The 16741-nt window shown below is 42.1% G+C and overlaps 1 protein-coding gene across 1 annotated transcript in view; it reads right to left on the bottom strand.

Moving 5' to 3' along the window:
• The window catches only part of LONRF2 (LON peptidase N-terminal domain and ring finger 2), a 41901-nt gene that overhangs the window by 8186 nt on the left and 16974 nt on the right, over positions 1–16741 (bottom strand). Inside the window, exons 2-9 of the mRNA XM_059942362.1 lie at positions 14977–15095; positions 7874–7996; positions 5284–5445; positions 4566–4767; positions 3466–3565; positions 3099–3213; positions 2009–2130; positions 684–842 (exon numbers count right to left, since the gene is read on the bottom strand). Coding sequence (XP_059798345.1) covers positions 684–842; positions 2009–2130; positions 3099–3213; positions 3466–3565; positions 4566–4767; positions 5284–5445; positions 7874–7996; positions 14977–15095 — 1102 coding nt within the window. The remainder of the gene's footprint in view (positions 1–683; positions 843–2008; positions 2131–3098; positions 3214–3465; positions 3566–4565; positions 4768–5283; positions 5446–7873; positions 7997–14976; positions 15096–16741) is intronic.

The raw sequence follows: 16741 nt of genomic DNA, 5'->3' as shown, positions 1-16741 counted from the left end.
TCTGCCGGAGGTGTGAGCAGCAGTGACTGATATGGGCCCCTTTTCTCCAGGATCCCCTACAAGCACCAGGGCCTCTTCCACCAGCTAGAACTTGGATGTAATGACCTCATCAGGACCATGCGGTAACGACAGAGCCCTAGAGGATCAGGAAGCCAGGACGTGGGCAGGACCCGGGGTCCCCAGAGCAGTCTTTGGAGGGGAGCTGCCTGCTGATTTGGAACATCTTCTCTAGAAAAATGATGCAAAACAAAAAGAGATAAAAAACCGAGCACCATGGGTTCTTATAAGACTGGAAGTTTTCTGGCTGTGTGGATAAAGGTTTCATGGAGGATGTAACAATTTTTTTAGACCTAAAAGGTTGGACCAGATTTGTTTGTATAACGGTGAGCTAGAAGAGAATTACAGGCAGAGGGAAGCATGGAGGCACGAAAACATGAACATTTTTTTAGAGAAGGGCGAATAATGTGGCAATGGACCAGTAGGTATGATGTTCCAAAGGAAGGAGTAGGAGATGAGGCTAGAACCCAAGGGTGGGACCACATCATGGATGGCCCTGAACTTATACTTTGTTACATAATAGGAGCCACTAGAGGTTTTCAACATCACCTTAAGCTGTTCTTCAAGAAAAATGACAAACGATACATTTAATTAGAACCCCTTCTTTGAACACTGGTAATTCTTACCCTGCGTGCTCAGCAGATAAACACATGCCAAACCGTTTGGTGCCAGTTTCCATGCATCTTCTTATCATAAGCCGATAGCGGGGCTCAAAGACGTGGAGCGGACAGGGCACGGTGGGGAAGGCCATGGCACACACGAAGATGGGCACATCCCTGGTCAGACTGCGGGGTGAGGGAAATGTTAACTTAGAGATGGAGCTGTTAGAAACAGAAGGAGTGAGAGTCACTGTGAAATAGCAAAAGCTAGCCAACCTCAGCTCTCTCATTTACAAAACCCTCAGGTTGGCCTCAGGCTTAGGTGGGAAAAGAAAGCCAAGGGCCACAGCTTGAGAAAGTTCTCAGCTGACCCAGGTTCCCTGCCAAGCCCTCTTATTTAATCTGATGAGACCACGCTTATGATCACTATAAAAACATTCTGATGACCTTGAGGGCACTGTGCTAAGTGAAATAAGTCAGACAGAGAAAGACAAATACCACCATAGGGCCTCATTGATATGTGGAATCTAAAAATAAACAAAACCAAGCTCACAGATACAGAGAACAGACAGGGCTACCAGAGGAGGGGGCAGGTGAAGTGGGTGAAGGGGGTCAAACAGCACAAGGTTCCAGTTATGAAATAAGTAAGTCCTAGGGATGTAAGGTGCAGCATGGTGACTATCGTTAATAACACTGTGCTGCATATTTAAAAGTTGCCAAGAGAGTAGATCTTCAAAAACTCTCATCACAAGAAAAAAATTTTTGTAACTATGTCTGTAGACAGAGGTTAACTAGACTTAGTGTGGTGATCGTTTCACAATATATACAAATATCAACTCATTATGTTGTACATCTGAAACTAATACAATGTGAGATGCCACTTATATCTCAAGAAAAATAAATAAGAAAAACTCCTGATGAAAGCAGTCAAAGGTAATGAGTTCTAAATAAAAAAAGAATAGAAGAATGATAAGGTCTCAATACTTACAGGTCACTACAACACAACACTTTAACCACTTTAAAAGAGAAAAAATAACTGTCAAGCCTATTTTGAGTGGTAATCCCTTTTTCCCTTCTGTTTCTATGTCCTGTGCCTTTTCAATTCTGAAAAATTCAGCGCTGCTTATTTAGATACAAAAAGCAACCATATAATATTGTCAAAACACACTTTTGAAATATTTCTTGCAAACTTTTTCAATTAAATTCACATAAACTCTTTGCAATTAATTTTTTTGGAGGCTAATTTCTCTGCCAAAGGCAGGGGAAAAGAATGAGATAAAGCCGTGAGATTAACAAGGATTTTCTTCTTTAGCCTGAACTCAACACCAAGTACCTGGAGCACGGGGACTTACTTTGAAAGCTCCGTCATTTCTTCATCATAAATTCTCTTTCTGTCGGACAGTTCGTCTGACAAATATCGAAATATTAATTCTTCAGCCAGAGTAGTTATATGAAAATTTCTGCTTGCCAACAACTGGAACAAAAGAAAAAGTTAAATAATACCACATGGTAATTAATTCTTAAGGACGAAGAGCTCTCTTCCTAGTCAAGGGTCAACAAGGAGGTGGGGGGAAGGGAGTGGTCTCAGAAGACAAAAGGGACTGAGGTGAGAGCAGGGGGGGTCGGTCCTGAGAGGGAGGGGAGGGGAGGGGAGGGGTGTCCCCAGCCCCCCTCCCCCGCCCCCCCCAACCATGAGAGAAGCGCAAAAGAAAGGGTTCCCTTGGAGGAAGGAAGAGGCAATTCCCATTTTGCTGGCATATACGCTTTCCGTGAGTATCATAATGTCAGGGAGGGTGGGTAGCAGGTGGTGGGAGAGAAGAGAGATATGAAAGAACCACCTTGGAGAGTGAAAAGCTGAAGCTACCAGAGAAGCACAGTAAGAATGACTAATAAGGACTTCCCTGGTGGCGCAGTGGCTAAGAATCCACCTGCCAATATGGGTTTGAGCCCTGGTCTGGGAAGATCCCACATGCCTTGGAGCAACTAAGCCTGTGCACCACAACTACTGAGCTGGCGCTCTAGAGCCCATGCTCTGCAACAAGAGAAGCCACCGCAATGAGAAGCCCACGCACCGCAATGAAGAGCAGCCCCCGCTCGCCACAACTAGAGAAAGCCTGAGCTCAGCAACAAAGACCCAACGCAGCCAAAAACAAATAAATAAGTAAATTTATTTAAAAAAAAAAAAAGAATGACTAATAAGGTTTTGGGTCTCAGATTTAAGATTATGAATTTAAAGTGAAGTTTAATCTTCCCTATTTTGTGGGTTTACTCTAGCATTGCGATGTTACTTACACAGACGCACACAAAAGGCAAAGAGTTGACTTGATCTGGACTGGGAAAGGGCATTGACGGACTGAGGAATTAAAGCTGGATGTGAAGGGGAAGTAGGTGGAGACCGAATAAAAAAGTGCCAGGAATTGTCAGTTCCCAAGAAATACTTACTTCTGAGAGTTTTTCTTTGCACAAAGGACAATGCGGGGCATGGTCCAGGCAGCGCTCGAGGCATTTTAGGCAAAACGTGTGTCCACAGGGCGTAGTGACAGGCTCAAAGAGCAACCTGGAGAAAACATCTGGGTTTTCAGCAAGAAATGTCCAGAAGACATTTTCAAATAACCTTTTTATAAGAATTCTAGAAATCACTTATATCCATTTTCCATTTATAACGTCCTTAATCATATTTTTGGAAAAGAAATCAATTGTTATTGAGATATATGTAATTTCTCTGACAATAAAAAGCCCGTTACGTTTAGGATACAAAATTCAGAAAGGCTGAATTCTTCACAGTTGCGTAGATTCTATGTCATCCTACCTCATGCAAAGGGCACACTCAAAATCAGCCACGTCTATCAGGAGCTCTGCACTTTCTCCTACGTTAGAGCTCACGTTCCTTTGGGGTGAGGAATCAGCCTCTGAAAAAGTTAAATGCTATAATTAACACTTGCACATCTGGGTAAGAGCATGCGGTAACTGTATTTCCTCTGGATAAAGTATGTTACACCAATGTAACAAACCATGCTGGATGGGATTAGCGATACAGTTGTCCCTCCGTATCCCCGTGGGGACTGGCTCCAGGATCCCCACAGATACCAAGACCCCTGATGCTGGAGTCCCGTACGTAAAATGGTGTGGTATTTGCGTATAACCTAAGCACATCTTCCCACGTACAGGCATCGCCCAGAGATATTGCAGGGTCAGTTCCAGTACACTGCAATTAAGTGAATATTGCAATAAACTGCATCACACAAATTTTTTTTTTTGGTTTCTCAGTGCATATAAAAGTTATGTTTATGCTATACTATAGTCCATTAAGTGTGCAATAGCATTATGTCTAAAAAACAACGTACATGCGTTAACTGAAAATAATTTATTGCCAAAAGTGCTAACCATCTTCTGACAACACAGGTTTGCCACAAACCTTCAATTTGTAAAAAAAAAAAAAAAAAATCTGCAAAGCACAATAAAATGAGGTGTGCCTGTACATTAAATCATCTCTAGGTTACTTATAATACTTATAATAATATATGTAAATGCTATGTATTGATAAATCGTTCCTACACAGGGCAAAAGCAAGTTTTGCTTTTTGGCACTTTCTGGAATTTTTTTTTCTGAATATTTTTGATCCGTGGTTGGTTGAATCCGTGGATACTGAGGGCTGACTGTATACAGCCATAAGTTATCTGTAAAGCATGAATAAAAGTGAAAGTTATACCTAAATTTTCTCTGCTATTTTTGACTATGAAGTCCTTGTAGGGGTAAACATTTAAACTGTCCTACAATCTTGAAGGTGATATGTTCATTTCATTATTAATTTTAAACCAACTATATAAAATTTTTCTAAGTATACTGAGCATCAGCCAACATTCTATCACTCTAGGGTCACACACTCCGTGACAAAATAGCCTCACTGACCTTTCTTGGGAATTTTTCCAGGGGCGTTCACATCGTGTGCATCCTCCAAATCATTCGGAAACTGTCTCTTTAAACCAGTACTCAGCGCCGCTGGAAGAAAACTTTCTAACACTTCCTTATCCTCTTCACAGTGTAGGCCCAGTATAAAATATAACACCGAAGAATTGGTATTTCTAAACACATCCTGTTTCTCAGGTGGATTCTGGTTAAGTAGGAAAAAAGAATCCTGAATATTAAAGAAATCATAGCATCAGAGAAAAAAAAATCATGCAGTAGCCTTTCTTAGAAATCTCTCGAAAAAAAAGAGAGCATATACTCTTCCCTCATAATTGGTTTCATCTATTAACTTCTAAGATGAACTTTACACTTTTCATGGTAAAATATAAAGATAATTTCTTCCTGAAACAGATCAACTTAACACCAATCTTCATATATTCAAACCATCCCTCTGCTATCTTTTCTCCAAGACAAAATAATATCAAGTCTCCTGATGTTGTGGGTTGTTTGGAGACGTTCTAAAAGTTTCTTTCAATCTTCAGCGATTTTCATTACTTCCATCAAATTCCTTTAAAACTGTCAATTCTCAGGTTGAGAAGCCAGAACTGGTCTTAAGAAGTACTTGTAGCTAACGTAATGCAACCGTGTGAGTAACTTGTAAATGTTCAAAATTACATAAAGCTTAATCAAGATAAGATTGACAAACACGCGCACTTCCCACCTTAGAACTCCCTGCACTGCCACCTCCCTCCACAGGAGGCTGGCTGTTTACGTGGTTCTGACACTGAGCCGTTAATCTTGTGTTCAACATTCTGCTTTGGACGGAAGATGTTAAATGCTGAGGCACGTTTTCTGAAGCAGGGAAAAACACCTCACACATTACCTGTAAAATTGCCAAGAAGAAAAATATATATTTTAAGACACTTTTGAAAAATACATCATATACCTGAAAGACTCAGAGGAAACTTTGAGGCCAAACAGGCCTAAAACATTGACAAGAATAATTACGCTATTCCAACGGCCAATGTTTTAAAATTCAAGTGTTTCTGAAACCACAGTCAAGATCTTAAGCATTTTAGCCCCCAGTCCGTGTCCATCTTACTCTTACCAATTACAAAATATGAGCATTACAGTTTCTTTCAGTTTGGTCCTTACACATCTGCTACAGAAAATCTCCCCTAAATGTCTCAGGGATGAGAGAGAAACGTGGGGTGTATCGGTTGCAGGGGGTGCCAGACTGAACCTAAGCTGTGATGACCCACAGGATTAAGATAGTTCTAGAGGGCTGCTTAATTTACAAGAGCACCAGAAGAGTCAACTAGTAAGAACTTCAGAGGAAGAGAAGGTGAAGGGGCGCAATTCTGGTTCACCAGCTTTCGGTGGTGGTGGGAAGTGCCAGCCAGCCCTTCGATGGTCCTGCCCAACCGCATGGACTCAGCTGAACCCAAGGGCCTAAGAGAGGTGTAAAGGATTCGGGTTCGAGCCCTGGTCTGGCGGGTTCAAGCCCTGGTCTGGGAGGATCCCACATGCCGCGGAGCAACTGGGCCCGTGAGCCACAACTACTGAGCCTGTGCGTCTGGAGCCTGTGCTCCGCAACAAGAGAGGCCACGATAGTGAGAGGCCCGCGCACCGCGATGAAGAGTGGCCCCCACTCGCCGCAACTAGAGAAAGCCCTCGCGCAGAAACGAAGACCCAACACGGCAAAAATAAATAAATAAATTTTTAAAAAAAGAGAGAGGTGTAAAGGATTCACTGAAACCTCAACAAAGAATCCACCCACTGCGCTGCAGGTGACAGATGAGTGCACCAGAACCCACGACCTCTGCGGCAGTGAGGACCAGCATCCCAGCAGGGACGTCAGTGTCCTCGGCAGTGGCCCTGAGGGGTCAGCAGAGCTGCAGGAGGCTGCCAGGGAGGGTACCACATCTCATGGGCATCAGGAGGCTGGCACTGTTTGGCGCCGTCTGTGACAGAAGATACCTAGCACCCGTAAAATGCTGGAGGGAAAACATCATGTCTGCATGCAAAAGCACCAAACAGGCAAGAATCCACAAGACCTAAATCCCGGTCCTGGGACCTTCGTGAATCTGCTTCATCTCTCTGAGCTCGGGCTGAACTTCTCATGATGCTGTTGTAAGCATCAGTTGGGGTAACATACGTTTTACAATTCTTGTGAAAGTTGCAGGTGAGACAAAGCAGGCAGGAATCATTAAAAATAGCCAGCTCAAGATTCAATATTATTTTGACAAGTTGAAACAGTGATCAAAACCAATGAGTGACAATTTAACAGGATTAACAAAGACCAGTCAACTACACAAGAAAAGGATAAAAAATATTGCTAGAAAGTTCTCATTTAAAAAAAAAAAATCTGGCTATTCTGGCTAACTACAGTTCTAATAGAAGCCAACAGTGTGATGGTATCAGGCTGAAAATCAACTCCCAGTGAACACAGGGAAGATGAAAGTTCACCACCTGCAGCCACTGGATGTAGGGGCTAAAGTTCGGAGTATACAGCAAGGCAGCCACAGGAGGAAACCTGACAACCCTGTTCTGTGGGGAGAGGATGTTAGGTTCAAAGAACTAGTCAAGGCAAAGATGATAGCTCTTCTCTAATATCTAAGGCGGTTTAGATTAAGGAGGAAAAACTTTTCTCTTGCTCCAGAGACTAAAACTCAACTGTAGAGTGGAAATTACAGGGTAAGTGTACCCTACAAGTTGAAAATAAACAGTGTTAAAATATGGAAATGTTGATGTAAAAACAAGGACTCCTCGTCATCGGAAATGCTAAGACTGTGTACCTACCGTACAGGCTTTTTTATAGGGCAGGTCCCTACGTCAAGTGTGACTCGATGACCTCTAATAAAACTGGGTTAAAGATTTGCATAAAAGAGCAGGTGTTTCTGCTCGGTGTTGGTGAAGTTTCGCTGAAAATTTCAAGTCAACCTATGTAGCTGAATTGATATCTTTTGCATATATCATGATGTCTCTTACAGCGCTTCTGCACAAACTACAGTCCTTGAATTACAAACTCTAGGATAAATCACTTTGCCTCCCCAGCTGCACACATCTACCCTGCCTCACGAATGCGTGTCATTATTTCAGCAGAATTGAGGTATGTGTACACGGTCTCATGAAACACGCTGCATTATCAAATGCATGAACTCATCATTACCACTGTGTGTTTTAAATCACACTGTCATGAATATTCAGAACTACATTTCTTGTTCATTTTACATGTAGCAGTTACTCAGCATGGACACAAAGGCTGAAAATAAGACTTCAAGAAGAAAGTCATTGAAAGGAAATCACACCTTCTGCACTTCTTTCTTCACTGAGTTACATTCAGGATTCAAAGCAAGGCAGTAGAGAAACTCCTTCAACACTTCCTTACTTCTTCCCAGTCCAGAAAGAGCCAGAGCTTTCACGTGATGTCCCTGGATTCATCCAAAGATATACATTTGAAAAAACAGTGTGATGATATACTTTTGTACAAACAACCCTGAAATAAAAAAAAAATCACTGGAACTGTTTTATTTGCACATTAAGTAGAATAAACACAAGCCCACCGAGGATGGCTCTAGCTCTACTGTCTTCGAAACTGGGCAAACCTGAATGTCCCACAAGTGCAACACACGATCAGAACACAGGAGTCCATACCTGGAATGTGAGCCCCAAGCAGCTCCAAGGGACATGCTAAGAGAGAACTGACTGTCTACCACCCTTCACTCACCCAGTAATCACAGGTCACTACCACGTTCCTGTCTTCAAGGAGCATACAGTCTTGTGGGAGCACACAGACAGGACAGACACAAAGTGTAATATACAAAGTCCCACAACAGAAACGAACAAAATGCAATATGGGTCAATATTTTCCAAAAGCATTTTGTTTTTGGCTTATGGATGCAATGCGGCAACGAAGACCCAATGCAGCCAAAAATAAAAATAAATTAATTTAAAAAAAGAGAGGGCTTTTCTTGTCTTGCTTGTCTTGCTCCTGACCACAGAGAAAAGGCTTCTAACTTTTCACCACTGAACATGATTTTGGCTGTGAGCTTGTCATATATAGCCTTTATTATGCTGAGGTTCATTCCTTCTATACTTAATTTGTTGAGAGTTTATATCATAAAAGAGGGCTGAATTCTGTCAGATGCCTTTTCTGCATCTATTAAGATGACCATATAATTTTTACCCTCCATTCTGTTAATGTGGGGTATCACATTGACTGATTTGCATATGTTGAACCATCCTTGCATCCTAAGGATAAATCCCACTTGATCATGTTGTAGTGATCCTTTAGTGCGCTCTTTAATTTGGTTTGCTGGCATTTTGTTGAGAATTTGTGCATCTACATTCATTAGAGATAATTGGCCTATACTTTTCTTCTCTTGCAGTGGCCTTGTCTAGCTTCAGTATCAGGGTAATGCTAACCTCATAAAACGACTTTGGAAGTGTTCCATCCTCCTCAATTTTTGGAAGAGTTTGGTAAGGATTGGCATTAATTCTTCTTTAAATGATTGATAGAATTCATCAGTGAAGCCACCTGGTTCTGGGATTTTCTGTTCTGGGAGATTTTTCATTACTGGTTCAATCCCCTTGATTGTTATTGGTCTGTCCAGATTTTCTAATTACTTCTTGGTTCAAGACATGGTAGGCTGTATGTTTCTAGGAATTTACCTATTTCTTCTAAATTATCTAATTTGTTGGTTTATAAATGTTCAAAGTAGTCACTTTGAACCTTTGTATTTTTGTGGTATCAAATGTCTTCTCTTTTACTCATAATTTTATTTATTTGAGTCATCTCTTTTTTCCCTAGTCTAGCTAATGGTTTGTCAATTTTAACTTTTCAAGAAACCAAATCTTAGTTTTGTTAATCTTTTATGTTGTCTTTCTCATCTCAATTTCATTTATTCCTGCTCTAATCTTTATTACTTCCTTCTGCTAACTTAGTTTGTTCTTTAGGTTCTTGAGATTTAAGGTTGTTTATTTTTTTTTAAATTTGTTTAAAGCATTAGTATCTTTATTTATTTATTTATATTTATTTATTTTTGGCTGTGTTGGGTCTTCATTGCTGTATGCAGGCTTTCTCTAGTTGCAGTGAGCGGGGGCTACTCTTCATTGCAGTGGCTTCTCGTGTTGAGAAGTATGGGCTCTAGGCACGCAGGTTTCAGTAGTTGTGGCACGCAGGCTCAGTAGTTGTGGCTCTCAGGCTCTAGAGCGCAGGCTCAGTAGTTGTGGTGCATGGGCTTAGTTGCTCTTTGGCACGTGGGATCTTCCCAGACAAGGGCTCAAACCCGTGCCCTGTGCATTGGCAGGCAGATTCTTAACCACTGTGCCACCAAGGAAGTCCCTGAGGTTGTTTATTTTAGATCTTACTTTTTTCTTAATGTAAAAGTTTATTGCTAAAACTTCCTTGTTAGAACTGCTTTTGCTGCATCCCATACATTTTGGTATGCTGTGCTTCCACTTTGGTTCGTCTCTGGATATTTTTTTATTTTCCTTTTGATTTCTTCTTTGACTCAGCGGTTGTTCACAAGCCTGTTGTTTAATTCCTATGTATTTGTGACTTTTCTAGCTTTTCTCCTATTATGTATTTCTAGTCTCATACCATTGTGTCTGGAAAAGATACTGGATAAAATTCCAATCATCTTAAAATTATTAAGACTTGCTTTGTGACCTAGCATATCATCTATCATGGAGAATGTTGTGTGCCCTTGAGAACATATATTTTGCTGCTGTTTGATGGAATATTCTGTATATGTCTACTAGACTCATTTGATCCAGGAGTCCATTATTCCTTATTCAAGTTCAAGTCCATCATTTCCTTATTGATTTTCCATCTGCATGACCTGGCTTCAGTGGATCATCTAAACTCACTTTCACCTGAAGTTGGCTGTGAGGGCACCAACTGGGTAGGGGTGCGGTGCCACCATCTCCATGCAGATCTGCCAGCTGAGTTCAGCACTGGCAAAGACCATGGGGACACTCAGCAGCCGAGACTGCCAGCCTCCCATGGGTATCTGCAATGGCAGTGGCAGCTAGGGCTGCTGGGGTCCTCCTCTTCTTCTTTTCTATATGTGGGGGGATGTTCTAGCTGAGGGGATCCCTCTGTGGTACCAGGCCTGAGGCACTTGCATTCAGAGCAGCAGCAGAGCAGGAGTCACGAGCTCAGTGGCAGGCAGAACTACTGTGGCCCCTGTGGCCTGGGACACAGGCTCACTTGCTGTGATGATGGAGTCAGTATCTGAGGTGCAAGTGTGTGTACATCACCCATGGAACCGGGGTCTGGGTCTCCCTACAGTGATTTGTATTTAAGGGGGTCAAGAGGGGGCAAGATGCAGCAGCAGCAAAGCCCAGGGATAACAGGGCACAGAGGTGTCCCAATTGAGGAGGAAGGGATGGAGCACAGAGCAACAGCTGCACAGTCTGGTGACAGAGAGTCAAAGTCCCAACTGCGGACCCAGGGGGTGGGGCACAGAGCAACAGCTTCATGGTCCCGTGATGGCAGAGTAGCAGATGCATAGTCCCTAACTCACTTAGGCCCCAGGGGGAAGGTCACAGCACAGAGGCAGCTCTGATTCCCACAGGTGGTGAGGCCCTGTGGCACCCTAATCCTCGTGAGTTGGGCACAGCAGCAACCTGGGTTCCTGAAAGCAGGTCTCACCACAGTGAGAGCTCCAGCACTGGGAAGGAGACCCTGGGGAAGGATCCTGGGCAGCTCCATCATCTGGGTTCAGGATTGGTGAAGACTGTAAACGTCCTTAGAAGCAAAGGCTGCAGAGGTCCATGGTGGTGACAAGGATTGTTGAGGTCCTCCTGTTCTCCTTTCCCCATGGGGTGAAATCCCTCTGAGGGTATATTTCTACAGACTTTTTTTTTTTTTTTTTTTTTTTTGAGAGGGATTATCTTGTACTTTAATAGGCTAGTGAGTGGTTTTGGTTTCTCCTTTACCACTTTCTGCATTTCTGACATTTTCCCCTTCAATGGCTTGTATTACTCTTACAAAGAAGCATCAGAGAGTTTTCATTTTGGGGAAAAAAGAAAGGAAAGACAAGGAGAGAGCAGACAGGTGATGGAGGAGGAGCGTGGCTCCAGGTCCCCCAGCAGACGCCAGGAGGAGGCAGCTTGCTGGGGCCTGCAGCTTTGGGGAAGGCAGCCAATTCCTCTCTCTCCAGCCACTCGTTAGCATAGTGATGACTTTACAGCCAAAGAAATCCTGAACTTGACCTGGTAGGTTTTGATTGGTAGTGGTTTGGATGTAGTGATTCTGAAACTATTCTGGGTGTATTCGGCTCCCGGTGCGCCCAACCCCGGAGACCAACCCATGGGCAGCGCCCGCCGCGCCCACTGCCAGCCGCGGCGCTGCGGAGCCAGGCCGCTGCCCGCTGCCTGCCGCGCGCGCGGCTCCTGGACGCAGCCCCTCTACAGACTTTTAAGTCTGTATCTTTGCATTTAAAATTGATTCCTGTAGGTAGACACCATGTAGTTAGCTGGTTCTTGCTTTGGTCTATTTGTGGTGCACTTCATCACTTCCTTTATATTTGAGTTACAATTTACTGTTTTCCTTCAGACTTGAAAAATTCCTTTAGCATTTCTTGTAGTACACATCTGCTGGCAACAAAGACATGTTTCCTAAAAATGTTTTTATTTCAGCTTCATTTTAAAAATATATTTTTACTGGATATAGACTTCTTGGTTGAAAGGTTTCTTCTTTTGGCACTTTGAATATGCTATTCCAATGTTAACTGGCTTCCACAGTTTCTGATGATATGTCATTAATGATCTTATTATTTTCCTGTATGTCGTTTTTCTCACTTCATGTCATTTTTCTCTTGGTGCTTTCAAGAATTTCTTTTTATCTTTGGATTACTGAGCGGCAGTCATTATGATGTGTCAGGGAGTGTATTTATTTGTATTTATTTTGCTTTGGGGTCATTAAGCTTCTAGATCTGAAATTAATATTTTCTATTAAATTTGGAAAGCTTTCAGCCCTTATTTCTTCAAAATTTTTTCTGCCATTTTCTAGCTTCTCCTTCTGGGATTCCAATTACACATATATTGTACCATATGTTTCTAAGATTCATTTTTCTTTAAACTTTTGTGTTTCTGTTCTTTGGGTTGTGTAATTTCTATCACTCTATCCTCAATTTCACAGATTCTTTGGCCGTGTGTAATGTGCTATTGAGCTTATATAGCAATTTTTTATTTCAGCATTTGTATTTTTCAGCTCTAGTATTTCCATTTTTTATAGTTTCAATTTCCCCCTTGGGACTGTCTATTAATTCAAAGACACCATACTTTCCTTCAATTCTCTGGACATAATTTCATTTAATTCTCTAAACTTACTTATAATAGCTGCTTTGAAGTCTTTTTCTGTGAAATGCAACTTCCGGGCCCACAGGAAGACAGTTTTTATTGACTATCTTTTATCTTGAGTAAAAGTCAACAATTCCTCTTTCTTCGCATGTCTAGTATTTTTGGTTAACACTGGACATTTTACATAACATGTTGTATCAACTTTGCATTTTGTTGTATTCTTCTGAGGATTACTGGGTTTTGTTTTAGTAGGCAGTTAACTTTCCTGGATTCAGCTGCATCAACTTATCATTTGCTGGGTTATATTTCTGAATATGGGCAAATCATTTGCTAGTACTGGCCCATCTCTATTTGCACCAAAAGCTTGGACTTAATATCAGCCACAACTGCTTGCTTGAAAGGATGGTTTTGCTTGGGTAAAACACCTGCTGCACCAGCCCCAACTGAAGCTTCCATCTCATCTTAACCACAGTTGGCCAACTTCATCCTCCCTTCAGTCCTCTGAATTCACCTTCCAATAGCACTTCCTTTAGTTGCAATAGTAACCTGGAAATAAACTTTTGCCCTTTACTATCTTAAAGTGATTATCAAGGTTGCACTTCTGCTGGAGCTGTTCTTCACTAGACATATATCAAGAACTGAGATTCACAGATTTACAATAAACCCTGAAAATAAAAGCAAAATCCCAAAGGCTAGAGATACATTAGCTGCCTCCCTGACATGTAACTTTGTAGTAATTAAGTTTGTCTTTTGTCAGAGACACACTGCCAGGTTGTTAGCACAAAGATCAATACCATGGAGAAGAATCTAGCTTCAAAGGGCAACGTAGGTCTACTGTCAATCAGAAATACTAGACTTGTAATTCACAGTCCTTAAGGCTCAATCACTACTGATAGAAATTACCTCAGAAGAATAAAAGATCAAAGGATCAGAGAAAAAGCATCAGAAATATGAGTAGGAAAAGTATTTAGTGAAGCAAACAAGCAACAAAATAAATTTCTGGGCTTGGTCCAACAAACGTTGGCTTCCCATTCTTGGACTCATCCCCACACCCATCTTAATACTCAATCTAATATGAAAACATTTTGTTTTAAAAGATGACTGGTTGGATAAATGGATGGATGGAAGGAAGAAAGGAAGGGCAAGCTACATCCATCCTATTAACCTGGGTTAATTTCTTCAGTGTTTCTGAAACAAAGATGATTAAAAAAGCAATACAGCAGGAGAAAAAAATAGTTTTATTAGATAATAGAGAATGCCATAGGCATTAATCTCATCACAAGTTCTTTAAAACTTTAAAATCTCTTAAGGGGTTTAAAATTCAAAAATTCATGAAAAAAGTTACAACTTTTATTCTTTGGCTCCTTAATCTTCTTCAAGGACAACTTAAGCTACTCTTATTAGGTTAGCAAACCTTATTTCGTGTCACTAGAGGAAGTAATATTAGACCTTTCCAACCAAGACACAGAGATTAAAATTGTTACAAAATAAATACATACAAAACATTCACCCTTTTACTAACACCATTTATATGCACCATGCATATTAGGGCCCAACTGCTAATCACTATTATTATGATTATAATAATAATATAGTATCTTCCTACTTAAACTGTAATTTTAAATATTTCCTCTTTATTCACCAATTCATAAAATTCTATTAGTTTGTTTATATATTTGTTCAGTGCCTAAGGCATATTATTCAGCTAATCATCTACTAATAGTAATCTAAATTAGTGTTTCCTATCCAGATCCAGTTGGAAACTTGGTCTTTTAAACTGAGTTGGTTTATTATGAAGTGGATTGCTACATTTAGACTATCTACAATTTGAGGGAAATGTACTCTGTCCGTAGGTACTAATCACAATGATCTTACTTTATTCTTCAGAAAATCCCAAACACAGGTAACTATGTTCAATAACCTGTGACAAACCATAATGGAAAAGAATATGAAAAAGAATGTATATACGTATAACTGAATCACTTGGCTGGATGACAGAAATTACCACAACACTGTAAATCAACTATACTTCAATAGAATTTTTAAAAATCCCATAAATTTACATTTATTATCTCCAAAGCCAACCTATACAAATAAATACCTTAGGCAGGAGAGGTTCATTCTGACAAACTGCACTGGCATCCTGCAGAGCCTGTTCATAGTTCTTCATGGATAAATACAACTCTGCTCTCAGCAGCAATAACGAATTATCACCAGGAGCTGAAAGGCATGAGGAATGGTAATAAATAAAACTTACTGCATTTTTAAAAAATGATCCTTTAAGTCATTAAAAATATTAAATTAGAAAACAAACATAAAGGTAAAATAAATAACACCTCCTCTAATCACATGTAGAGTTTAGTAGTTTGATAAGTATACTTTACATAGCTTTTCTCAGGAAATCAGAAAGAGAATGAGTAAGATTTCAAAATGCACCAGGAAAAAACAGACTGCTACACACACACTAACTACAACATAATCTCCACTGAGTAGATGCTGAATCATCTTAATGTTATAACTAGGTATTTAAAAAGAAAAGATTTAGAATAATTTTCTTGAAAGTACACAAGGAAATTCACGCTTAAAAACAGAAAAGTAGAGGGAGGGGGCAAGATGGCGGAAGAGTAAGACGCAGAGATCACCTTCCTTCCCACAGATACAGTAGAAATACATCTACACGTGGAACTGCTCCTACAGAGCACCTACTGAATGCTGGCAGAAGACGTCAGACCTCCCAAAAGGCAAGAAAATCCCCACGTACCTGGGTAGGGCAAAAGAAAAAAGAAATAACAGAGACAAAAGAATAGGGACGGGACCTGCGCCAGTGGGAGGGAGCTGTGAAGGAGGAAAGGTGTCCACGCACTAGAAGCCCCTTCGTGGGCGGAGACTGCGGGTGGCAGAGGGGGGAAGCTTCAGAGCCACGGAGGAGAGCGCAGCCACAGGGGTGCGGAGGGCAAAGCGGAGAGATTCCCGCACAGAGGCTCGGTGCCGAGCAGCACTCACCAGCCCAAGAGGCTTGTCTGCTCACCCGCCGGGGTGGGCGGGGGCTGGGAGCTGAGGCTCGGGCTTCGGTGCTAGCCGGCAAGGAGTCCAGGAAAAAGTCTGCAGCTGCCGAAGAGGCAAGAGACTTTTTCTTGCCTCTTTGTTTCGCGGCGCGCAAGGAGAGGGGATTCAGAGCGCCGCCTAAACGAACTCCAGAGACGGGCACGAGCCGCGGCTATCAGCGCGGACCCCAGAGACAGGTGCAAGCCGCAGTTATCAGCGCGGACCCCAGAGACGGGCATGAGACGGTAAGGTTGCTGCTGCCGCCACCAAGAAGCCTGTGTGCAAGCACAGGTCACTCTCCACACCGCCCCTCCTGGGAGCCGGTGCAGCCTGCCAACGCCAGGGTCCCGTGATCCGGGGACAACTTCGCCAGGAGAACGCACGGTGCGCCTCAGGCTGCTGCAACGAAACGCCGGCCTCTGCCGCCGCAGGCTCGCCCCACATCCGTACCCCTCCTTCCCCTGGCCTGAGTGAGCCAGAGCCCCCGAAGCAGCTGCTCCTTTAACCCCGTTCTGTCTGGGCGGGGAACAGACGCCCTCAGGCGACCTACACGCAGAGGCGGGCCCAAATCCAAAGCTGAACCCTGGGAGCTGTACGAACAAAGAAGAGAAAGGGAAATCTCTCCCAGCAGCCTCAGAAGCAGCGGATTAAAGCTCCACAAACAACTTGATGTGCCTGCGTCTGTTGAATACCTGAATAGACAACGAATCATCCCAAATTCAAGAGGTGGACTTTGGGAGCAGGATATATTAATTTTTCCCTTTTTCCTTTTTTCGTGAGTGTATATGTGTATGCTTCTGGGTGAGATTTTGTCTGTATAG

This window comes from Balaenoptera ricei, chromosome 13, assembly GCF_028023285.1.
Source record: "Balaenoptera ricei isolate mBalRic1 chromosome 13, mBalRic1.hap2, whole genome shotgun sequence".
In the NCBI taxonomy this organism is placed as follows: domain Eukaryota; kingdom Metazoa; phylum Chordata; class Mammalia; order Artiodactyla; family Balaenopteridae; genus Balaenoptera; species Balaenoptera ricei.
The sequence above is the reverse complement of the archived record's forward strand: the minus strand, read 5'-3'. Positions and strand labels throughout refer to the sequence as shown.